The following is a 25,949-nucleotide window of genomic DNA, read 5'->3' on the forward strand; positions in this document are numbered from 1 at the left end:
ATGCCATTTTTAAATTATTTATTTAAATAATTTAAAAAAACAGCTTGGGGACCCTCTATTCTTGATAACCAGCCTTGCTGAAGCTGACAGATAAGGGTTGCAGCTCCCAGTTGTGAGTTTTGCCTGGCTGTTTATAAAAATACAGGGGAATCCACGCTGTTTTTTTTAAAAAAAAATATTTATTTACAGCGCAGGAGCCGCTTAATGAATACACCCATCAGCCACTTCTGCTCTCGCTGTTATTAGCGACAGCAAGTGTTGGATGATGGGAGCTATAATCCCATCAGCTGACACCAGTGACCAGAGGTAACCTTTATTCATCTGATCACAGCTGCAGGCTCATGCTGTATTTTGACAGAGTGGGAACCGTGTCTCTCTGACCGGCGGGGATGACTTCACCGCCGATCAGAAGCAGTGTTTGCCACGCTGTCATGCATATGACAGCGAGACAAACACCCGGTGTTTGGACAGCCGAACCTGAACAGTAACACGGACTTCCTAGTGAAGTCCATGTTCGGTGTTCGTGCCCTAACAGTGGGTGTTCAATACGGACACCGAACATTACTGTTTGGGTTCATCCATCTCTACTCTTAACCATTTTATACTCATAAAACATTGTTAATCATTTAATTTCAGTGAACTGAAATGATATTTGGAATAGTATTATGTCACCGTAGAAAAGTTACTTTACTTCATTTCTGGCCATTGGACTGATAGAACATAAAAACAGAACCTAAATGATGCAACATTATTTCAGCTATTGGTGGGAACTTTCTCCTTGCACATGAGGGTTCTGCCAAGAGATCTATAGTTGGTTGGTTATTATGGTATTTTCAGATGGAACCTGTTAGCAGAGCAGAGCAATATGGCTAGCTAACAGCCATACTATTATAAGCATGCTGTTTCCATATATTTTTTTTTCCTTTTTGTTTTCTTTTTAAGAAAGATCACCAACCAGATACATTGAATGTCCATCATATATGGCTATATATATAGTTGCCCAACACAGCTGGAGCCATGACTACTGAACCTAATGGATGTTCAAGTCAATAATCAATTAACACCTATTCGACCACTGGGATCTCCACCGTTTGTCAGTATGAGCTCTGCCGCTCTATTCCAAGTGCATATAGCCCCCGTTACACTAAACGAAGCACCAGCCATCCTGACAATGATACGACCTTGTCAGGATCGCTGGTGCATTGCTACATGATCGCTGGTGAGCTGCCAAACAGGCAGCTTCACCAGCGATCAGCACCAGCGAGGACGCTGGTTTCTAAGGTACACATCGGGTTACAAAGTGACGCGCATCACTTAGTTACCCAATGTGTACCTTAGAAACCTGCATGCTCATGCCGGGAGCAGCGAGCACGCAGGTTTCTAAGGTACACATCGGGTAACTAAGTGACGTGCGTCACTTAGTAACCCAATATTTACGCTAGATACTAGCTCCCAGTGCCTGCTTAGAGCGCTGGGAGCCTCGCTGATCGTTGGCTCCCACTGCCATACGCAGCGATGTGCGCTGGCCAGCGGGAGAGCAACGATCAAAAAACGGCCGTGCGTGATAGTGTACGATCAGCGATACCCGGCAGGGGGGCCGGTCGCTGATCCCCATCACACACAGCGATCTCGCTGGTGAGATCGCTGTGACGTCACAAAATCTGCGATCTCGCTAGCGAGATTGCTGTGTATGACAGGGCCTTACGACTGATATGACCCTACTTTCTGCCCAGGATCAGCCCTGTCCACACTTGCATAAATTAGTGACCTTTCTATGGAGACTGTTAGAAAAGAAAATAATGCTGAAAAGCATGCTATATAAGGAGTCAAAATTGTACCCTTGCTGTATTGCTCATATAAATGCACAGAAAACATTTCAAGTACATTGGGATTTGATTTTAACCATGTACCTTAATCCTTATAATCAACAAGGACTTTGCTATATTCAAAAATGCTAATTTAAAATGGAAAATGCTACTTTGCTGGAAGGGTCACAGAAACATATCTAAAAAACACAGAGTCACTGGAAGCCCTGTAAATTACTGAACATAATATGTGTACAAGAAAAATAAATGAAATACCTTAGTTTTCCTGCAACAATAAGATATTCAAAACGTTGTTATACAGTAACTACAGCATTAGTTGATAGGATGCAAACTTAAGGGGAAATTATCAATTGTGAAAGTAATCTGAAGGCCATATATGAGCATTTATCACGTGTAGTAAAGTTTGGCAAGAATACACCAATGGCCTTCAAAGCAATGAAACTGCACTGTTATTTGTTGCTATGAGCAGGGTTGGACTAAAGTACCTGAGGATCATTCGGTAGGCCTAGGATCTGACACAATAGTAAGCCCATAGGTCCAGTAGAGGACAACCCCATTTCACGCTGACTGAGCAGTGATAACAATATGAGCCAACAAAGTTCACTTTTGTCTGACAGCTCTTATATATGGGGTCATGGTACTTCAATTGCACAGACAAATGTACTTGATAAGTACAAGGCAAAAAAACAATAAAGAAATATAAAATATTAATGTAGAATACATTGGGTGAATTAAAAGGAAACTGCAATAAATGGGATTGCCGCAGTGCTGTTCAAGAGAGGTAAAGGCAGAAAAAGCGAACTCTAGTAGATATAACTTCATTTTTACTTGTTTTTATGCTTATTTGTCTAAGGCTGATTATAAAATTGAGAGCAGCAAAAAAAGTTCTCTGAGGGTTCGCTCATAATGGCGCAGATTCTCTCATGCGAGAGAATCAGGCCGATTATGGTAATGATAAGAGAATCACAGCACAGGTGCGAAGAAAATGGAGAATTTAATTTCTCCATCTTTTCCATTGTCTCTGTGAGCATACTGTATCTCAATGTACATCCGAGTGCAACCCGATGTTTCACACGCACCCATAGACTTGCATGGGTGTGCGTGATCCGAATATAGAAGGAACATCGACATGAGAAAATAATCCAAGATCTGCACTGCCCCATAGTATAACATTGGGCCGAGTGCTATCTGATAAAACATTGGATAGCACTTGGCCCTGTTATATGCCAGTGTGAGCGCACCCTAGTAATGGATTTCCTTTTTAACCCACGTACAGTATTATACTCCCCTTTCAGCGCTGCCTTCTACCCCTTGTAAATGTCAGACTTACTTTGGTAATTAAGTTTTAAAATTTGCATGTTCTGCTTTCAATTGAAATTAATTATAGATTTTTTTTACTATTATTATTTTATGCTGTGGCAGCCATATTGGTATTACCATCGGAGATTCTCCTCCGGTTCTCACTATATATTGGGGGCTACTGTTGTGAAATTTTCTGATGTAAAAGTGTTGCCTGTCCTTTTGTGTCTTCTGAAAACTGAACAAAAATGAATTTAATTGACAATGATGATTTCATTTTGTGATAATGTCCCCTTAATGAATGACCTTCTTTGACTGTAAATCAAACCGAAAATGTAAATGTTTACAGTTTCACTTTCGTCCATGATGTTGTTTGCATATAGAACAGATTTTATATTATTGCTCTACTTATAAGAATATAGTAAGGAACTTATAAACAGACTGGCACATTACAAACTTAAGGTTCTTTGGTGAAGAATGAAAAAAAACAGTATTTTGTTGAAAAATAAATTCAGAAGTTGATTTTATCTGTTGATCCTTTGGATTCTCTCGCATAGAAGTGAGAGGTATTGAGTGAGCTTGACCATGGCGACAATAGCGATTCCTCCTATCATCATGCACGTCGGCCAAAATAATGAATGAAATAACACATTGGAACTGTAGAGTTTGGTCAAAATGACATTCTTTTGATTTCCTTCTGGATCGTAGAAACACGAAAAACGTTGATGTTTTCTGAAATTTTCCATAATGATATTAACAAGTGACAAAGAGTCTTCAAAGTTTTTTCCACACCGTGGTATGTATGAACACTGCAATGACAAAAAGGAGAAAGACACAATTTAAAGGCCAGGATCTGAACTATACAAATACATTTGCAGCCATCCTTTATGGGCAAGGATGAATATGCTACAGTGGCAGCTCATGTGGCTGCTAGATGACCCCTAGAGAGAGGGAGCCATGTCCAGGGTGGATAACAAGTTCATGACACTACTCTGTCCTCCTCCTCCTGGACCTGTCGGCTGCCTTTGACACAGTGGACCATTCCCTATTATTACAGACCCTCTCATCCCTTGGCATCACAGACTTGGCCCTATCCTGGATCTCATCATACCTAACAGACCGGACATTCAGCGTCTCCCACTCACACACCACCTCCTCACCTCGCCCCCTATCTGTCGGAGTCCCACAAGGTTCAGTCCTAGGACTCCTGCTCTTCTCCATTTACACCTTTGGCCTGGGACAGCTCATAGAATCTCATGGCTTTCAGTATCATCTCTATGCTGATGACACACAGATCTACATCTCTGGACCAGATATCACCTCCCTACTAACCAGAATCCCTCAATGTCTGTCCACTATTTCATCCTTCTTCTCCGCTAGATTTCTGAAACTTAACATGGACAAAACAGAATTCATCATCTTTCCCCCATCTCACGTGACCCCCCCAACGAACCTATCCATTACAGTAAATGGCTGCCCACTCTCCCCAGTCCCACAAGCTCGCTGCCTCGGGGTAATCCTTGACGCTGATCTCTCCTTCAAACCACATATCCAAGCCCTTTCCACTTCCTGCCGACTTCAACTCAAAAATATTTCACGAATCCGTTCATTCCTCAACCAAAAATCTGCAAAAACCCTAGTCCATGCCCTCATCATCTCTCGCCTTGACTACTGCAACCTCCTGCTCAGTGGCCTCCCCTCGAACACTCTCGCACCCCTCCAATCTATTCTAAACTCTGCTGCCCGACTAATCCACCTGTCCCCCCGCTATTCCCCAGCTTCTCCCCTCTGTCAATCCCTTCACTGGCTCCCCATTGCCCAGAGACTCCAGTACAAAACCCTAACCATGACATACAAAGCCATCCACAACCTGTCTCCTCCATATATCTGTGACCTCGTCTCCCGGTACTTTCCTGCACGCAACCTCCGATCCTCACAAGATCTCCTTCTCTACTCACCTCTTATCTCCTCTTCCCACAATCGCATACAAGATTTCTCTCGCGCATCACCCCTACTCTGGAACCCTCTACACAACATATCAGACTCTCACCTACCATCGAAACCTTCAAAAAGAGCCTGAAGACCTACCTCTTCCGACAAGCCTATAACCTGCAGTAACCACCGATCGACCAAACCGCTGCATGACCAGCTCTACCCTCGCCTACTGTATTCTCACCCATCCCTTGTAGATTGTGAGCCTTCGTGGGCAGGGTCCTCTCTCCTCCTGTACCAGTTATGACTTGTATTGTTTAACATTATTGTACTTGTTTTTATTATGTATACCCCTCCTTACATGTAAAGCGCCATGGAATAAATGGCGCTATAACAATAAATAATAATAATAAATAATAATAATAATGTTCAGGACTCCCTTCTGCAAAGGATCGGCATTGTTAGCGAAGAGTTTGAGAACAGCCCCAAAGATCATAGAAGGTGTATGGGGAAACAAGCCCCAGATACTTCTGTCCTGGGTGGCATCGTCATGTGGAGGGAAAGCAATTTAAGGCTGAGTGCAGACGGAGTTTTTAGCCCTGCAGATTTTTCCGTGCAGAATGGAAGAAATCCGCAGGTCAAATGACCTGCATTTTTCCTGCGGATTTCTTCCATTTTTCCAGCAGTCTTCTTGCGGTTTTTGTGCGGTTTTTGTGCGGTTTTCCACTGTGGACTCCCCCCTGCGGATTTGGAGACAGGGGAGGTGGAAAACCGCACAAAACAAGTGACATGCTGCGGATTTAAAACCGCGCAGAAAAATCTGCAGCGTCTGCACAGCGTTTTTTTTTTTTTTATTGATTTTAAGGCTACTGTACATCACAATGCAGAAATGAAACGTTTCTGCGCGGTAAAATCCGAGGCGGATCTGCTGCAAATCTGCATCGTGTGCACACAGCCTAATGGCTTCCTCTTTGGAATGTATTGAACTTTCAATGGGACAAACACGATTAATATCAAGCTGACATCGCAGTATAAAGTGTCAAAACAAAATATTTTACTCTCAATGCATCTGTTGTCTGAAACAACGAGTAAATGATAATTACAGTTTAGATATAATTTTCATCTCATCCAGTCTTTGTCATGAAGAAAGAAATTTTCAAGTTTCTCAGTAGAGCCATCTATACGTTCCCCGCTGTGCCCCGATCATGCTGTTATAAATAATAAATTAGGCTTAGAAATTAGAGAGCAATGAAGCACACATCAAAGACTTGGTGCTGTTAATTCTAGACTATTAGTATAAACCTTTCCAGAATGTCGTGTAGAAGAAAAAGGTGTACGTGCCTGAAAGTTAAAAAGTATTTTTATGCCAGAAAACACTGAGGTTTGTGATTTTCTAGGCATCTTTGTTGCAGATACAGTACCTCTATCTTTTTCTTTATATATACTGTATATATGCATTTAAAGACGCTATTTGTCTTCATTAAAACAATACCAATTCAGAATACAACATTGCGTAAGCATTTTTGAAATTAATGTTAGTAATCCTAAACATAATACATAATAGGGAATTAGACTATTAGGCTATGTGCACATGGTGCGGATTCTGCTGTGGATATTTCCGCGCAGATTTTTCTAAATCCGCAGGTAAAATGACCTGCATTTTTCCTGTGGATTTAGTGCATTTTTTGTGCGGATTTACTGCAGTTTTTGTGCGGCTTTCCACCTGCGGATTTCTAGAATGGAGCAGGTGGAAAACTGCAGCAAAACTGCACAAAAGAAGTGACATGCTGCATTTTTCATTCCGCACAAAATCCGCAGCATGGGCACAGCGGATTTTGTTTTACATAGCCTATAATGGTACTGTACATCACCTGCAGTTCTGCTGCGGATCCGCAGCAGAATCCGCACCGTGTGCACATAGCCTTAAGCAGTTTGGAAGCATAGCATTTTTTAAAAAAAAAACAGGACTTCTGAATTGTATTGGTTGGTAATAGAGATGGGCAGATGGACCAGAGGCTTGTAAATCTCTTACATTCTAGGACATCCTATGTTACTTTTGATTAGGCCAACTTGCACAATGTTATCTCTGCACCACTACGGCAGTGATTCTGGAAGATAAGCAATTCACAAGTTTCATGTCCAGTAGCCAGAGACTACTGACTTGGCCGATGGACCAGTGTCCTGCAAATCGATCCAACTATCACAAGTTTGTAATTTACAGGAAATCTGTGAGATAGCAGCAGAGACACAGATTTCGGCGACCTGACACTTATTAGACTGTGAGATGTTGTTTCAAGACAGTGAAGGTTTTATCATCAGAACATTATCACTGCCAGGACGGGTGCTCACATGAGAAGTTGTCTGACTCCACCCCCCTCCTCTGATAAGCAGCTCACTGTCAACAGACAATGTTCACAGAAAGCTGTGGTGTGGGCGGGGTCAAATTTCTGAACCTTGCTACATCTAAGGACTCTGATCACCACCCCTGCACCAAGTAAATGAAGTGATACATCAGTGTAATTAGGGTCTTTTTCCCTACATTATGCTGCTCTGAGATGAGGTAGTATAAAGCTAGCTTTCATTTAATGGTAGATATTGTTCTTTAGCATTTTATGGCTTATGAGTGTAATATTCATTGGCCACTGTGGATGGCAACTGTCATTTTGCTGTGTGAAGGGCAATAGTTACCTCTATAAGATTCTTAATACATTTATGTAACAAGAGGTAATGTTTGCTGGAGCTTGAATTTTTTTTTTTAATCTTGTATCCTTTTAAAAAAGGAAAGAGGTGATACGCCCTACAAAGTGTATAGTTCAGTCTATGGAATACCAAGTTTTTCAAAGTATACTTTAACCCCTTTCAAACCATGCCTAATTTGTAAGTAATGCCCACACATTTTTTTTATTTTTACATTGTCTTATTATAGGAATCGTAAGTTTTTTTTATTTTTTCTTTGACATAGCTGTATCAGGATTTGTTTTTTTTTCCATGGTGAGTTATATTTGTGAATTCCACCATTTTAGAGTACATATAATCTGCTGTCTAACTTTTATTAACTTTAAAATGGTAAGAAATAGAAAAAAAAAAACAATTATTGCTTTTTGACATGTTATATTTTAATGCTTCTCATTTGTTGCACAAATTGTGCTATTCTGCAGATAACCACAATTATTGCAATACTAAATTTATGTCATTTTATGTATTTTTATTACTTTTATACAATAAATGCTCTGAAAAAATAGCATTTGTTTCTATGTTTATTTGTCATTGTACCATTGTATCAAGTTATTTTTTTTGGCACAATATACTCTTATTTAGATGTATTTTTCCATGTCCTCAAGGTTGTAACTTGGGGGTTTGGAGTTTAGCCCTTTTTATTATTGAAGTTTATCTGCATTGAGACATTCTCCCTGTATACCTGATGCTAAATTTATGTAGTTTAATTTGTTTCATTACTTTTATACAATAAATATTCTGTTCTTTGGTGATGAATGAAAAAAAGAGTATTTTTATAAAATTTTGGTTTTATCTCAAGACTTCTGGCGCCATTAACCAAGTCCTGGCTTTGCTCATCTTGCTGCATTTCTATTAAGACTACTAATGTGAACACAGTCTGGGACAACTGAAATGTTATGTTGAATATTCTGATATATTTTGCACTTATCCTGTTGAGGACTAATAAATTCTAAAAGCAAATATAGTGCTACGGTAAATTCCTTATTCAACAGTTATATTATTCCAACATTCACCATCTGCTAAGATGTAGGGAACCAAAAATGACCCCCTGGCTGGCACCTACTACTCCTTCAGAATAGGATTTATGAGCACTATTACTAGTGTCATCAATTACAACAGGAACAGTGACTCCACAGAAACGACATGTCTCCAGCTTCTACTGAACTTATCAGAGGATACCCAGAACAGCAAGTGTATAAAATCAGGTCTAAGTTGATTTTTGAGCACTCATAGCAAGGCAAGTAATACATCTCTTAACCCAGTAATAATTCCCTCTAAGTGCTAGATTGAATAAATAATGCCCCCCTGAGTGCTTCCTTTACATAGGATTAATTCCCCTTTAATGCCACAATAAAAAGTAATGATGTCTTCTGCTCCCACCACCTATGTGCCACCAGCAACAAAAAATAAGAGGAGTTATGTAATTGCACTACTTGATGATGTCTTGTAGGCCATATGCCTACAGCAGCCTGAGGTCTATAGCTCCCTGCTTTGCCAAATGATCCAACTGTATCAGTGTCTCATTGATCCAAATAAAGTTCAAAATAGTGCTTGTCCAGTGACTATGCTGCTACTTTGTTTTTCTTTTTTTTGAAATTTTGAACCGCTAAGAATTTTGGACCATGTCAACCAACTCTGTGCCCCCCTTCCCATGCTATGAAACTATAGAAACCAAAGATTGAACATAAATTGAAGAGTTATAGCACATCAGCAAAAATAATAAAGAAAAAATCAAATAGATTAATTGTTTTTGCTGCGAAGAAAAAACTAATTTCTTTGAAAGCAATTTTCCCGTAAATGTGTTGTTTGCCTGGAATTTTACCATTCTTTTGTTTGCAACATCCCAATATAATTATTTAGAAAATCCAGTCATTGTTCTTTCCATGTTCTGCCAACACACTCGGTAAGCTACTGCCAGTCGCATTTAAAATTCCCTCTGCTCCTTTCTTCTTTGCCTGCATGCATATCTTTGAACTGGCTGGCTACAGCTTCCTTACATATTTCCCCGTTTTAAAGCCCTTCAACTCTCAAATCATTTATCTCAAAGACAACACATTTAGAAATACCACTGTCCACTGTGTAGGAGGAGTACAGTAATCACCTAATATTTCCTTTCTTCACACATCACTTCCATTTCCCTCAGGCTGCTTTTAAACGTGTAATTTTGATGCTGTTTTTGAAGCCAAAGCAAGAAGTGAGAAATAGAATATATACTGTATAATTCCCCTTCCTTAATGATCCACTCATGACATTGGCTTCACATTCTGCGTCAGTGCTGTGAAAGCACCCTTACTGATATTAAGGCTTTAGCTACCTCTCTATGTACTAAACAAGTCATTTGCAATTTAACAACCCTGGTTAGAAGTCTTGAACATTTTCCTCACTTATTTCTTAAACAGTAACTAACCCTTTTTAATATTTTTTTAATATTTGAGTGCCCTTTTAATTGCAATCAGACCGATGTGGGTCCTGGTCCTGAGACCCCTTCAGATCACTCTATCCCGCCGCCAAAGTGGGGCGCCTCTCTGGCGATAGGAGTGCACAACTCCTATCTGAATGAGCACACAAAGTGTTGTACAGATTGAAAACACTACAAAGCCTATGCTTTCCATTAGATCTGTACCCTGGTCTGAGTGCATTACTGATGCGTGAGTCATGCACAAGCTCTTGCCTATAGGGATTTTAGGCACTGCACTGAAGTTGACTGATTTGCAGGAGCACAGTTTTAGCTCCAAATCTGACTAGCTTCAGTGCCACTATGCACACCTGTAGAAGCCTTTATTTGTAGCATTGGAGAGCACAAAGTTCAGGCCAGTGGCTGATGTGGGAATTTAACAGGGGTGCGCTGCTCTAGCAGATAGCCGAGATGCTGGGTAATGATGCCAGTAGCTGCCCTTATTGATCTATGAAATTTATGCACATTTGCCAGTTTTCAATATGGTGGCGCTTTCCTCAGTGCTCTCTCTGAGCCTGTGTGACTGTCACTGCACTTCCTGTGCTGACGTCAGGTACCATGGGCGTCTAGTCTCGCGGGGCCCCGCGTGTTCTGGGCGTCACATTCCCTTGTCATCATGCCGGGGAGTGTGTGGGCGTCTCCTAGTCATCGGCTCATACTGCTGTTTAGTTTTGTTTACTATACACGCGGTTGCATGCGCATCACCACAGCAACGTATGACCACTTCCGGTCTTGACGTCAGCTCCATTTCCGGCTCTTCCCCGTTATTTAAACAGCGTTCTTTACACTATCCACTGATGAAGGTGTTCCGAAACGCACGTTGGGGCAGTCACAGGGACCCCCGGTTGCCAACTGCCATTTGTCATTTTGTCCAGGTAATTTATTATTCACATGAATATATACTTTTGATTGTTGCCTGGATCGACTGTGTGTCTCTCTCATTGAGTGGAATATAATTTCACCATGTATTTATTAGTATTCTAAATGTGCAGTAGTGGTGACTTGGGTCTCTGTGTCCCTACCTGCTGTTTATGTTTTTACATTCTTTTATGGCTCTTCAGCATGTTGTTTTGTACCTTGCCTGACCACTTCATTAAAGCAATTTTATCATGACCATGAGTTGTTTTCTGGATTCGTCCTCCCCCCCCCTTTGCTATGAAATATAGTACAACTGGTCAATTATAGTCCGTGGGTGTACATGTTGGTGGCACACTCCTTAATACCATTATATAGATATCTTTGATTACATTTTATTGCCCCACATGTCGTATATACCGGGTTTCACTACCCTTGCTATTAACATTATATTGGGCCTAACAATTTTTAAGTGAAAATCTGGCCTTCTGATTTGCCACTGAAACACAGTTTTAGCACAAACAATTTGGAGTAACTAATTGGGTCTCGTGGCTGCAACAATATATTAGGCCTAACGATTTTTAAGTGGAAATCTGGCCTTCTGATTTGTCCCTGACACACAGTTTTCTCACAAACAATTTGAGTAGCAAATGAGGCTTCCAGAGACTGCCATACAGTATTTGAACAATCTACTTCAATGCTGGAAGATCAATTTCACACAGGACAGGATCCTATCTATTTCACTGGCAAGTTCACTTTCAGCAGCACCAGCTTTAGCACAGGAGTGCACTGTGACACTGAGCAAATGACGCCAGCAAAACTAGATGTACACTTTTATATGGCCAGGGACAGGTGACTTCGGCAACCAATCACAGAAGACCTTGTGGCATGATGTTGTGGATGGTTTCTGTGCCTTGATTGGTTGCCGAAATCAACACACATAAAGTTAAGGGATAAAAAATTGTGCAAGCCACTCCTGTATTCTCTCCAGATACTCCTTTAAACCCTTCACACCCTCTCCCCTCATCAAACATGTCCCCCCGTCTTCCCGCTCATCATACCGCACCACTATCTTGCCAAAGTCATACAAAAGCATTAGTGGAAACGCAATGATTTACCAAACTGTGACCAACTTTTTTCGACTTTGACTAAAAATGCTCTTGAAAGCTAACATGAATCCGAATGTGCTATGAGATTGGCGAATGTTTTCCGAACATGTTCGTGCATCTCTAGTCTAGTTTCCGAAATGTAGGGAGTTTCCACTTTTTATGCACATCATGGTCCCTCCAAACTTGACATGGCATCTGCTCTCGATTCCAGACATTTTTTCATTCAATAAATCACATGGTGCTGATTCCTTTCCAAGCCCTGACATGAGCCTAAACAGTAGTTTTAACCCAGATATTGTCACAGGTGTCTCAGGTGTGACAGACAGTCATCCTGGATCCGGCTGTAGAAGGTCATTGCGATTATCTCTACAAGCACCTTCTTGATTTTTGCATCTCTGTTACGGATTGATATCCTTCTCCTTCTAGGACCCAACAGTTACCTCCACCTTCTGCTGCAAATTAACACACCCTAACATAAGGTTTAAATACCTTCAGTCTGTTCAGCAAGGTGCTGATGTTAGCTCAACTTCTCTCTGTCTGGTTGGAAGTACTAACAGTCGACTAGTGTCTTCTTGGAGTACTCTTGAAGGATTGCTGGCATGATTTCTTGGTGGTCATGTCAAGCTAAGTGTATCCACTCATTTATCCACGCTCTCTGTCTTTAGTTGTAGTGGGAGATGCCAAGCATCCATCCAGTCCTTTCCCTATTCAGTGTCTATCGCTAGGGTCAGGGAGGGATTAGGTTACTGCTCAGTGATAGGTGCGGAACTTATTTAGGGACGTCAGGCGAGACAGGGTGTTGGTAGATCTGTCTAGGGGTCTCCACTCCACCTTACCTAGTGTTTGGGCTTCCCATTCCTCTCCTTGTTGTTGTGCACCTTGCTTCTTCCTCATCCAGTGTGCCACATATGGGATATTTTCGTACTCAGGAGAAATTGCATAACAAATTTTGGGGTCCATTTTATCCTGCTACCCTTGTGAAAATAAACAGTTTTGGTGTAAAATAATTTGTGATTTTTTATTTTCATTGATCTACCTTATAAGCTTCTGTGAAGCACCTGGGGGTTCAAAGTGCTCACTATATATCTAGATACATTTCTTGAGGGTTCTAAGTTCCAAAATAAGGTCACTTGTGTGGGGTTTCCACAGTTTAGGCACAATAGGGGCTCATCAAACTCGACATCACGTCTGTTCTTGATTCCAGCCATGTTTTAGTCCAGAAAGTCAAATGAAATACCTTCCCTTCCGAGCTCTGCCATGCACCCCAACAGTAGTTTAAACTAAAAATATTTGAGAGCAATAACAAAAATGTAATTTTCTTTCTTTTTGTGAGTCTCCCCAGATCTTGAACCCACAACCATCAACATTACAGGCGGGGGTTAAAGGCACTGAGCCACAGGCTCTGGGAGAATTTTGTATAGTCCACTGGTAGACTACACAGAGAAACATTTGTACATAGCAGTGTATTTTTATGTCTCTGTATTCTAGAAGGAGAATAAGACTTTTTTTCTTACTATAAAATTAATAATAAATAATGAAAAGCAATTACAATTATGTCAGCGTAAATGCTGTTTTTTTCTACTTTTTTTGCACAATAATTCTGTTGTGTTGAACTGTCCAAACCAAGTGGATGTGATTTCATGAAAACTGCACGACCTGTGGTCTATACACGCTGTTGAACTATGCAGATTTGGAGTTTTTTGCTCTCTGGAGGCTTCCATGTGGAGCCTAAAAAAATGCATGTAAAAAAACTGCAGTTACTTTTTTAAGTGCAAAATCAAAGCTTTTCTGTACTATAAAAAGCACTTGAAAAAGTGGCTTCACATCTGCACTAAAAACACTTGAAATAAGGGGGAAAGGCATAAAAATGCAGGAAAAATGTAGTAATCAGTGTAGATTGTTATTGTTTAGTTTGGTGCGGACACCTGCAGAAAACAAAAACACAGCATTTATGCTATGTGTGAACACAGCCTTACATACACAAAAAACAGATGTCTATAGTGAAACTACATAAAGATGAGAAAGTTCTGGCTGCTACGACTGAATAAATGAACAAAAAATGAATCCACATATCTCAACTAGAGACAATGCCCGTGTTAGGGGTAGGCAGACCAGGCCCCCGCTAGGGCCCCTGTTCCTGGGCCCCTGTACAGCTGGGGGCTGTATTATACTGTGTGGGGGGCTGCTTTATACTCTGGGGGTGCTGAATTATACTGTGTGTGGGGGCAGCATTATACTCTGAAGGTGCTGCATTATACTGTGTGTGTGGGGCTGCATTATACTGTGTGTGTTTGTGGGGGGTGAAGTATACTGTGTGGGGGGCTGCATTATACTCTGAGGGGGCTACATTATACTGTGAGGGGGTTACATTATACTCTGAAGGGGCTGCATTATAACGTGTGTGGGGGACTTCATTATACTCTGAGAAGGCTGCATTATACTCTGAGGGGGTATATAGACAAGTAGGAGGGTACCATCAAAAAATAAATAAATGACTGAATCCCTGGGGTCTACCCAAAGAATGTCAAAATGTAAATGTAAAAGTTGGAAGGTATACATTGCAAAACCTTCAATCTTTGTCCAAATATTCACACTTAAACATAGCATGTAAAACTTTAGTATTAGACACCTTTACATCAAGAAAGTCTTAGACATTGTTTTTAAATAGCTTCTTTATAAAAGTAGACCGTACATCTTCACAGCAGCCAAAATGAGTTACAGTAATGGTGACTCGACACAATGAGAACATCTGACATTGCCATTCTTTGGTACAATGTGTTTATCAGCTGTGTGCTAACAAGCAAGCGCGATAGTTGTCAGAAGAAATAACTCGCACCAATCTCAAAGTGGCAGCGCGCACAGTTTCTTGATGTTATTTAGCTTTAGAATGATGTGGTCTTACTAGAAGACCACATGAAAAGGAGAAGTGAGTTAAATCAATCTTGCTCACCAGTCTCCGGCCCTCCTGTACTAATAAGTGCTTCCATCAGTCTGCGGAGAATAATGCAGTTTGGACAATGCTGTAATTCTTTTTTAAAATATGTCCCTCCCTCATTAACCCAATGTGATGCCCTAGGTATAGTAAACTATTCTCACCTATCTCTTCTCCTACATCTTAGTGTAAATTATATTACTGTACTGTATATATACACTTCTGGAAATACTTTCTTATAGATTGTATATTTGCAAGGTTAAAGGCAATGCCCACAACATTTGAAGTATGGGGCCTGCACTATATTAAAACGAAAAAAAAAACAAAATTACAAATGGTGAATAAACATGATGAAACTTTAGTCTCACTTTAGTCAGGTACCCCAATGGCTTTGTGATTCTGTACAACTGCACAAATGTGACCACTGCAGCAAATCACTCGCTGCAGCAATAACAATGTCTGCGCGGCCAATAAAGGCTGCAATGGTCAAGTGTCAGCCAAGCTGGAAGATGAAGCAAAAAGACTGGGAGGACAGTGGTACTTTAAAAATGGCACAGATGAATAAATGAGTGAAATTTTTAATTAACTCAACCCATTTTCTTCTGTTAATGCTTTTGACGAACTCTTTAATGCCTATTTAGCCATGAATGACTTAATCACAGAATATAAACTCATAGTCCTTATAATGTCTGATTTCAGAAAACCACATTTTCAGAGGAGTTTCATGTAAATATTAATCAAATTAATTGGCCATATTCATCAGAATGATGTTCTTGTATTAGGTTGGGTGGATGCACCTACCCTGTGACTATGGATGAGGGTGAGTGTTGGGCACCATTTTCTTATAGTGATTATCTTTCTTGACATTATTTAGAACTTGACATTTCAAATAAGCTTTTAACAACATTACTCGGCACAGGAAAGATAAATCTAGAGACCAGTGTATGTAGGTTATTGTAATAAATGTGGTACTGTGTGAGCAGGCAGTATACACTCTAGCTAGCCTGAATCTATCATCTATGATAAGTAAAATATATGAGCAGGAAAGAGCAAATTTTTTTGCGCATGGGAATTTTGTCTAGTACAGAGATATCTTGAGATTTTTAATAATAATTTTTATGTGAAAAAAGTAATAAAGGGAAAAAATAAATCAGTGAAATAGAAAATGTATATGTTTAAAATTCTAAGAAATGCTGTGTAAAGAGCCACAGTGCTCACATAAGGCCTTAATACAGTGCCCTTTAAACCTCTTTGCCCCCGATGACTAACATCTCCTTCTCCTGGTATGTAGGTAAACTTATTTCTGGTGCTAATTACTTTGACACAGTTACATGCATACCTACCATGTCCCACAAACCCATTAAAAAAACCCAAACCCATTGAGAGAGCTAACCAAACTCTGGTCACATACCTGTGACATTTTGTCTCGGCCAGACAGGATGACTGGGCATCCTTCTACCGTGGGCATAATTTGCGCCAAACAGCGCAGTAGCTGATTCCACCGGTCAGACCCCGTTCCTCCTTAATTACGGCCAGCATCCGCGCGTCCCCATCCCGATGCCAGTGTCTTCCACTGATTCCAGGGTGGCAGACTGGGCAGTGGAGGCTCGCGACATTTGGGATCGCACTCAGGATGCCATCCGGGCCTCTAAGGAGAGAATGAGGGTGTCCACCGACACGCATCAGCGTCCCGCTCCCACTTTTGCTCCTGCTGGTGACACCGACTTCCTAATAAACCATCTTGCCAGGTTCTCCCGGATGTATTGTGACATGGCCTCTGTCTCTGGTAGTGACAGAGAATATACGTGGCCTTGAGGATGCTCCGCGCCTGACAAAAGGTCTATAGGACAGTCGTAGGGATGATGGGGCGGAAGGGTCTCTGCAGAATTTTTAGAGAACACGTCCGCGTACTGCTGGTAGCGTCTTGGGAGTGCGGAGAGGTCCACGGGACCCTCGGTGGAGGCTACCTGAACGCAGTCCCTCACGCATCTACCCTTGCAGGACTTGCTCCAACCCCGTATTCTCCCCGAGGACCACTCAATATGAGGAGAGTGGCAACGGAGCCAGGGAACTCCCAGGAGAACCTGATCGATGCCCTCAGGCATAATGAGCAGAGACAACGTCTCGTGATGGGACGGCGAGAGTGAGAGGCCAAGGGGTGCTGTCTGATGTGTGATTTGGGTTGGTAAGGTCGTACCATTGACTACCCTGATGGTTACGGGGTGAGGAAGTGGCACCAAGGAGATTGCAAGCTGTTGAGCGAAGGCTGAGGACATGAAGTTCCCCTCTGCCCACTGTGGCCGGAGGGGAATGGGAGACCGTCGACGGCAAGGCTCGGGATTCCCGCTGTGCAGCACCCGGAACCCGACACCTAACAGTATGTATGTGCACATAGTATAGTGCATAACATCCAGTACACAGATTAGTATGTGGCTCATTTATAACAGACCTGGGCAAAGTGCAGCTGAGATAGCCAAATGCCCAAAAACTCTGGTTTGCAGACTGCACTACAAATGTATACTGTATGCTACAAATGAAAGTATGGAACAGTGTAGTAGATTGCACTATTCTGTACAACAGTATCCTGTAAAAGGTGTACTACAGAAAGAACCCCCACACAGCTCTCCCTATATACAACATGTGCCCCCACATAGCCTCCTATATACAGTATACAGTAGTATACCATGACTAAGACTGCAAGAGGTTGAAACGCGTTGGTTGTTATCGGGACCCCATCCTTCCTTTCCTTTGTTCATTTGTATTTTTGATACATAAATTTTAATATGTCTTGAATAAAATAATTGATTTTATTGGATTACACTCTGGAGAATTTTTTTTTCCTTTTCCATGTTTATAGAATACCTCTGAAGATAAGAAGCATCTGGGAACCTGTGTGGCCAACACCAACAGGTAACGGACAGGTGTCCATGTTATACTGACCGGAGTCAGTGAGAGACTGTATTCATTTGTTCAAGCTGAATGTGTATCGGACAGTGTAATGACTGCTGAAACTGATTTGGAAATAAACTGAATGGCCTTGTTTTAACTCTAAGTGTCCCAGCGTATACCTCAAAGACCTGCAAAGTAAGTAATCCCCATCCACAGATAGCATGGAACCTTACAATTGGTGGAGAATGCGGGCAACGGTAAAAGAAGCATGTGTGCAGGTGTTTTGCTGTCGATCGGCGGGTCCATGAAATTTTTTTTTCTCTTCACATCAACTTGCTGTGGCTTGGTGGGGCTACGAAGACTGAAGGCGTCTGGCTGTAACTGGGTAGGGATACAAAGCTTTTGCTGTGGATCCGGGGGTCCACAAAGTTGGCGGTGCGGAGCTATTCAGGTCCTGGTGGTAGCAGCAGCTGCAGTTACAGTTGCAGCAAGAGGTTCTGCAGCAGCAGGAGCTGCAGTGACAGTCGCAGAGGCTTATGATTGGCAGCCAGAGGTGTCAGCGGTTTGTGGCTACAGAAGGAGCTGTGGCAGTGCCAGCAGGAGCTGGTGTGGTGTTGTAAGAGGACATCAGCGCATTCAACCTCTTAAAGAGCCAGTACAAGCCCGAAAGACATAAACTGTACTGTGTGAACTCTGGCCTAAGAAGGCCATGGAGGAGTCCACGGGGTGTATCCCAGAGTGGGTTGGTGTCCCTAAAACGGGTGGTGGCCCAAAAGGGGGAGGAAACCCAAACAGGGATGGTTGCCCAAAAGGGTGCAGAGCATCCTGACGTTAAAGGGGTGATGCAGACGAACTGTTGCCAAATGTACTATGTGTGTCCAGTGTGCCTTATGATCTACCCACCCGGCACAATGCTACGGGGGGGTGTCCTACAGACAAATAATGAAGATGTGGTTGGTCTGGTCGACTCTGGGAGCCCAGTGACTCTAGTGACGATGGTACCTGAGGGATTTGAAATACCCAGTAGAAAGGTCGGGGTCACCTGCAACCACAGAGGCACTAAGGATTGTCCAGGGTAATATTTGAGACAGGCTGGGACATTGCGGGACAGGATGTCGCTATAGTCCCGAATTTGCTGGTTCCACGGTGACTGATCGAGTGGTGGTGACTCCCATTCAGACAGTGACGCAAGAGGAAAGGGTGCGTCTGCCCAACTTACGGACCTGATGTCTCTTGACATGTACCACAGAATGACTGATAGTGATGTGGTAGATACGACGTCTGGAGCGGACACCCAGTTAGAGGGTAACTGGAGGGTTCACCATACTGTGGGGTGTTACTCAGACTTCGGGGGTGACTGTGACTCTAAGATAGAAAGGGAGTACAGTAAGGAAGGGCCCCACAAGGAGGGAAATTCCTCCTGTCGTCAGAGACGTAAAGGGAGAAAACAGCCTGAACAAAATGCACCCTTTGAGGATGTCAATAAAGAAAGAACTGTGACTTGTTCGTTAATGCAAAATGTGAGTACTCTTCCAGACACTGAAGAGGTCGGGGAAGAAGGTGACGTGTCATCACCAGTAGCATCCGCTAAGGTTGAGTACGATGTTGTGCTGTCAGAAGCAGTGGAACGACAGGGCTCTTTAAAGTGAAGGCTCCAAAGAACCTGTTGCTGAAGAGCTGGAGAGTGTGGAGCTTTCTGAAGGTACAAAGAGTCGAGAGGTACCTGAGGGTGACCGGGCAGAGCCTCAAGAAAGGTTGAAGAAGTCTGAATTCTTGGCAGTCGAGGCCCGGCTTGGAGAGAAGGAAACGCAGGTGTTCCCAGACTTCGCTAAAGAGTTGTCTCAAGAGAAGCACAAGGTGGCATATTTACAGGCAGTATTAACCTCTTTACTCCCAAGGGTGGTTTGCATGTTAATGCCCGGGCCAATTTTTACAATTCTGTCCACTTCTGTCGCTTTATGAGGTAATAACTCTGGAATGCTTCCATAGATCCTGGTGATTCTGACAATGTTTTCCCGTGACATATTGTACTTCATGTTAGTGGTAAAATTTCATTCATATAACTTGCGTTTATTTGTGAAAAAAATGGAAATTTGGTGAAAATGTTGAAAATTTTGCAATTTTCCAACTTTGAATTTTTATGCTCTTAAATCACAGAGATATGGCACACAAAAAACTTAATAAGTAACATTTCGCACATGTTTACTTTACATCAGCACAATTTGGGAACCAAAGTTTTTTTGTTAGGAAGTTATAAGGGTTAAAAGTTGACCAGCGATTACTCATTTTTACAGCACCATTTTATTTTTACGGACCACATCACATTTGAAGTCACTTTGAGGGGTCTATATGATAGAAAATACCCAAAAGTGACACCATTCTAAAAACTGTACCCCCAAGAAGTTTATTAACCCTTCAGGTGCTTCACAGGAATTTTTTGAATGTTTAAAAAAAATGAACATTTAACTTTTTTTCACACAAAAAATTACTTCAGGTTCAATTTTTTTATTTTACCAAGGGTAACAGGAGAAATTGGACTGGAAAAGTTATTGTGCAATTTGTCCTGAGTATGCCGATACCTGATATGTGGGGGAGAACCACTGTTTGGGCGCATGGCAGAGCTCGGAAGGGAAGGAGCGCCATTTGACTTTTACAATGCAAAATTGGCTGGAATTCAGATCGGATGCCATATCAAGTTTGGAGAGCTCCTGATGTGCCTAAACAGTGGAAACCCCCCACAAGTGACCCCATTTTGGAAACTAGACCCCCCAAGGGGAGGGCGGAACAAGACAATCAACCGATCATGGCAGATGTCTTGATGGAATGTCCATGGCAAACTGGAAGCCATCTCTCCATGAACAGGATGAGACTTCGCTCTTCAAGTGCATGATAGAGGTACCCGAAGATGTGCAAGAAGCATGTACCAGTGAGGGTGTGCATGAGGCCTTTAAAATGGTGGTGGAAGCTTGTAGTGTGCACTGGGCACCAGAGTCGAAACAGTTGGTGATACTGTCAACTAGGGAAGTCACAGTGAAGCGGGTGGCTGTACTGAGGGATATGCATCTTCAATGTCTTCGCATGAAACAGAGGATCATGTTGAGGAATAAAGAAGCCGCTCGATGTCTGGGGTGTGCAAGGAAAGCTCAAAGTCAGCTGGGTTTGGTGGAAGACATAGTTAAAGTACCCAAAAATTTGGTGGGAAAGTCATTGGGAGACTTGGAAAGGTGATGCAGGAATTAGTGAATCAATCTGGTGTGGTGAGAGTGAGGATTCCAGCTGATGGCGAGATCAAGGTGGCTGGTGAAGAAGAGATGTTTCCATTCGTCATCGTGGGCTCAGTGGAAAGCCTTAAAAATATCGGAATGCTCCTGGAATATCAGGTGATGTACCTACGAGAGGTAGAGCAGCTGATATGGGAAAGAAAGCAGATTAAGGTACAGCTATAGGAGTTGGAACAAAGATTGCAACTGCTTCCAGCCTGAGATATGGAAAGACGAGAGGCTTCTCTGGGGACTGGCTGTACACGGTCTGAAGGAATGAGGGTTAGAGGAGGTGACTCCTCTGTTAGCTCAGGGATGGGTAGCATAAGGAGGAAACCCTGTAGTGGACGAAATGACAGAGAGTAAGACTCAGATCAACCAGTAGGCTCGGCGGGACGATGGACATCAATTAAAGAGGGAGTAATGTACATATTTTCTGGCTATTTTAGCCATTTTCTGTCTGCTAGTGAGAATTAATGTAGGGGACCATTTAGTGCTCTTATAGACATTACTCCCTCTTTAATTGAGGTGTTGCTGTCTCTGGGGATGCCCTTGACAGCCATCTGTCTGTATTCATGTATAGCAACATGGTATTTTTGCAATTGAGAGGTGTTCATTAGATTATGTATGTGTACACATGTATAGTTTGCATATAGAAGTCAAGTTTACGGTATTCTTCAATTGAGAAGTGTTCATCAGATTGTGTATGTGTATACATGTATAGTTTGCACATAGAGTATAGTTCACAGTTGTCCCCTAGTGGACATGGGCACGGATTGTTGGTTTTAATTGTTTTTAACCCTTGAGTGTTTTTTGTGATGTTAATAAAATTATACGTTTATGGATATTCAAGTGTGCACTGATTATATGTCCTGGTCTTTTTTTGCATATGTTCCCCTAAAAAGAGTCTGGTGACACAGCTAGAATGTGACTCAAGGGCTGAAGCTCAAGGCTGACATTCTGACCGCTGGGGGCGGTGGAGGCCTACCAATGGTATGACAGTGAATGACACCCAAACCCGACTGAGACGGTTCTCTCGAGGGATGGGGCTAGGTAACGCGCGTGACCTGTTTCAAGGTCCCGGGGATATGACAAGTGTTCAACCCCACAAGTTTGAACAGAGGGGGGGGAATATGTGGTATGACTGGTGGTCGCGTGGTTAATGGGAGGTATGTATCACAGGGATGGCAGATATAGGAGTGTTTTTCTTAAGTGTACGTAAATTTTTAAGTAGTTGTTGTTCACATTTGGATCCGGCTACGGGTAGCTCTGAGAGCTGGGAGCGTCTGGCTACCCATGTACCTCACTCCGTGGTGAGGGGGCTCACTGTACCCAGTTTTGCCTGAAGAGGTGTGTGTGGTTATGAATTTGAGGACCTGTGATGAGGTCATGACAATGTGACCATACCTCACCTGTGTGTGTGCTTGCAACTATGTAAGGAAGGTGTGTTGCACGTGAGAAGTGTGTGAGGGAGTCTGTCAGAATGTGGACAGACTTCCATGTGCCCAGGCGGGACACTACAGAGCGAGAGGAGTGGACGGGCTTGACAACCGTGAGTTATACTGACCGGAGTCAGTGAAAGTGCTTACAGGATACCTCTGAGGATAAGAGGGATCCGGGAACCTGCACGGCCAGCAGGTAACAGAATGGAGTCCGAGTTATACTGACCGGGATCAGGAAGAGACTGTATTTTATGCTATGTTTACGGGATACCTCTGAAGATAAGAGGCATCCGGGAACCTGTGTGGCCGACACCAACAGGTAATGGACAGGTGTCCGTGTTATACTGATCGGGGTCAGTGAGAGACTGTATTCATTTGTTAAAGCTGAATGTGTAACGGACAATGTAAAAGCAGTTGAAACTGCTTTGGTAATAAACTGAATGGTCTCGTTTTAACTCTAATTGTCCCAGCGTATACCTCAAAGACCTGCAAAGTGAGAAATCCCCATCCACAGATAGCGTGTAACCTTATGATATATATATATATATTGTAGGGATTCTACTCGCTTAGCTGCGACGGGAGACAGTCAGGAGGCAGGTTCCCTTAAAGTTCATGCGGTTTATTACGTCATAAACCAAACAGCACGTCACCAAAATAAACAGCCTTCAGTTCAGGAGACAAAGTAACATCAAATGTCCTTTCCTTCAGGCTCAGTCCACGAGCCTCAGCGCACGCAGGAGGTGTATACCCCCCTTCACACACAGCTGCCTGGTTCAAGAGCAGGCCACATTATAAGAGTGTAGCCACACCCACGAACCAAGCAGCTGACTGTCACATGACTGTGACCTCACCACAGGTCCTTCAAAACAATAATAATACAGCAATATTTGTTATGCCTTACATTATGGAGACAAGCCATTTATGAGACACATATCTCCCATCGATTACACGACCCTTAGCCCTGCCACATACCTCCCCCTTCTGCCTAAAGCCGTGGGGCTTGGCACTTTTACCTACCAGGCAAGGGATTCTGGAGAGGGCATCGGCATTCCCATGTAGCTTCCTGGCCCTATGCTCTACATGGAAGCTAAAGTCTTGTAGGGCTAAGAACTAGCGGGTGACCCTAGCATTCTTACCCTTTGTTTCCCTCATCCACCTGAGTGGGGCATGGTCGGATATTAATCTAAACTTCCATCCCACCAGGTAGTACCGTAATGTATCCACTGCCCATTTTATGGCCAAACACTCCTTCTCTACAACTGAGTAATTTCTCTCACAAGAAGTCAACTTCCTACTCAAGTAGAGAACAGGATGCTCCTCCCCACGTGTCTCTTGGGAAAGGACTGCTCCTACCCTGACATCTGAGGCATCTGTCTGGAGGACAAATTCACATTTAAAGTCTGGGGCCACCAAAACGGGTTGCTTACAAAGAGCTCCCTTCATTTCTTGGAAGGCTGACTCTGCTTCTTCGGACCAGCTGACCATCACTGACTTTGTCCCCTTAAGCAGATCAGTTAGAGGTGCAGCCATTGTGGCAAAGTTTGGGATGAACCTCCTGTAATATCCCACAATCCCCAGGAAGGCTTTAACTTGCTTCTTTGACAGAGGTCTCGGTCATGTTTGAATTGCCTCCACTTTATTGATTTGGGGTTTGATCTCGCCACGCCCCACTACATATCCGAGGTATTTGGCTTCCTTCTTACCCAAGGCACACTTTTTCAGGTTTATTGTAAACCCCGCCTCCCTTAGAGCGTCAAACACTGCTTGGACCTTTTCCAGGTGAGACTCCCAGTCCGGAGTAAAGATGACAATATCATCCAGGTACGCGGCAGCGTATAGCTTATGAGGTGCAAGGATTCTCTCCATAGCCCTCTGGAAGGTTGCCGGAGCTCCCTGCAGGCCAAACGGCATGCAAACATACTGGAAGTACCCGTCTGGTGTGGAGAATGCCCTCTTCTCCTTGGCTTCCTGTGCCATGGGGATCTGTCAGTATCCCTTTGTCAGATCCAAAGTGGTTATGTACCTGGTAGGTCCAAGTCTCTCGATGAGCTAATCAACGCGTGGCATGAGATAATCGTTGAACTTGGAGACCTCATTCAGCTTCCGGTAATCGTTGCAGAACCTCCATTCACCATCAGGTTTTGGGACCAGGACAATCGGGCTCGACCAGCCGCTCTTGGGTTCCTCAATGACCCCGAGTTTCAACATACGCTGCACCTCTTTGGAGATTACCTCTCGCCGGGCCTCAGGAATATGATACGGTTTCACGTTCACCCGCAAATGTGGCTCGGTCAGAACTTCATGCTCCACCACCTTCGTGCACCCCGGAAACTCTGACAACAGGTCCCTGTTTTTCTGGAGTAACTCCCGGCACTGCTGTTTCTGGGCCTTTGATAGCGTCTCCGCTATGGTAACCGCTCCAACCTCCCCTTCTAGGTTGGCCAGCAAGCACGGAGTTACCACTGGCTCTCTATCTTGCCACAGCTTGATGAGGTTGACATTGTAAACCTGGTATGGCTTCCGTCTTCCGGGTTGGTGGATCTTGTAGTTTACATCTCCCAGCTTCTCCACCACCTCATATGGCCCTTGCCACTTGGCCAAGAACTTACTCTCCACCGTCGGGATTAGCATGAGAACTCGGTCTCCCGGATTGAACTGCCTCACTCTGGCTGACCCGTTGTAGACCCTGGCCTGAGCCTCTTGTGCCTGGCGGAGATGTTCTTTAACAATGGGCATCACCTTCGCAACCCTCTGCTGCATCAGTGCCACATGCTCAATGATGCTTCTGTGGGGCGTGACTTCGGCTTCCCAGGTTTCCTTGGCTATATCTAGGAGACCTCGCGGATGCCGGCCGTACAGAAGCTCGAAGGGCGAGAACCCCGTGGAGGCCTGGGGAACTTCACAGATAGAAAACAGTAAATACAGTAAGAGACAATCCCAGTCTCTACCTTCTTTCTCTGTTATGATGAGTCACCGAAGGAGGAAAAAACAGAATACCAGCTAAGTCCAGAAAAACCAGAGAGGTTGGCAGCTATTGGATTGCAGACCCCTGAACCTATCCACAACAACTAGCAGTAGCCGTGGGGGGTTCCTACGGTGCCCTAGACCCCTCGATCACAGCCGGAGAGCTACATAGCCTAAAGACAGAAAGGGGAAAAACTAAACTGCCCCAGAGCAGACCCCAAAGCAATAGGCAGCCCCCAACATATAATGA

At 43.2% G+C, this 25,949-nt stretch overlaps 1 protein-coding gene across 1 annotated transcript in view; it reads right to left on the bottom strand.

The window, feature by feature from the left end:
- Positions 1–336: 336 nt before the first annotated feature.
- The window catches only part of KCNMB2 (potassium calcium-activated channel subfamily M regulatory beta subunit 2), a 267,802-nt gene continuing 242,189 nt past the window's right edge, over positions 337–25,949 (bottom strand). The window contains exon 4 of the mRNA XM_073578809.1: positions 337–3,934. Coding sequence (XP_073434910.1) covers positions 3,650–3,934 — 285 coding nt within the window. The 3' untranslated portion in view covers positions 337–3,649. The remainder of the gene's footprint in view (positions 3,935–25,949) is intronic.

The sequence above is a fragment of the Dendrobates tinctorius genome, unplaced genomic scaffold (genome assembly GCF_039654945.1).
Source record: "Dendrobates tinctorius isolate UK_male_01 unplaced genomic scaffold, ASM3965494v1 ptg000060l, whole genome shotgun sequence".
NCBI lineage: Eukaryota > Metazoa > Chordata > Amphibia > Anura > Dendrobatidae > Dendrobates > Dendrobates tinctorius.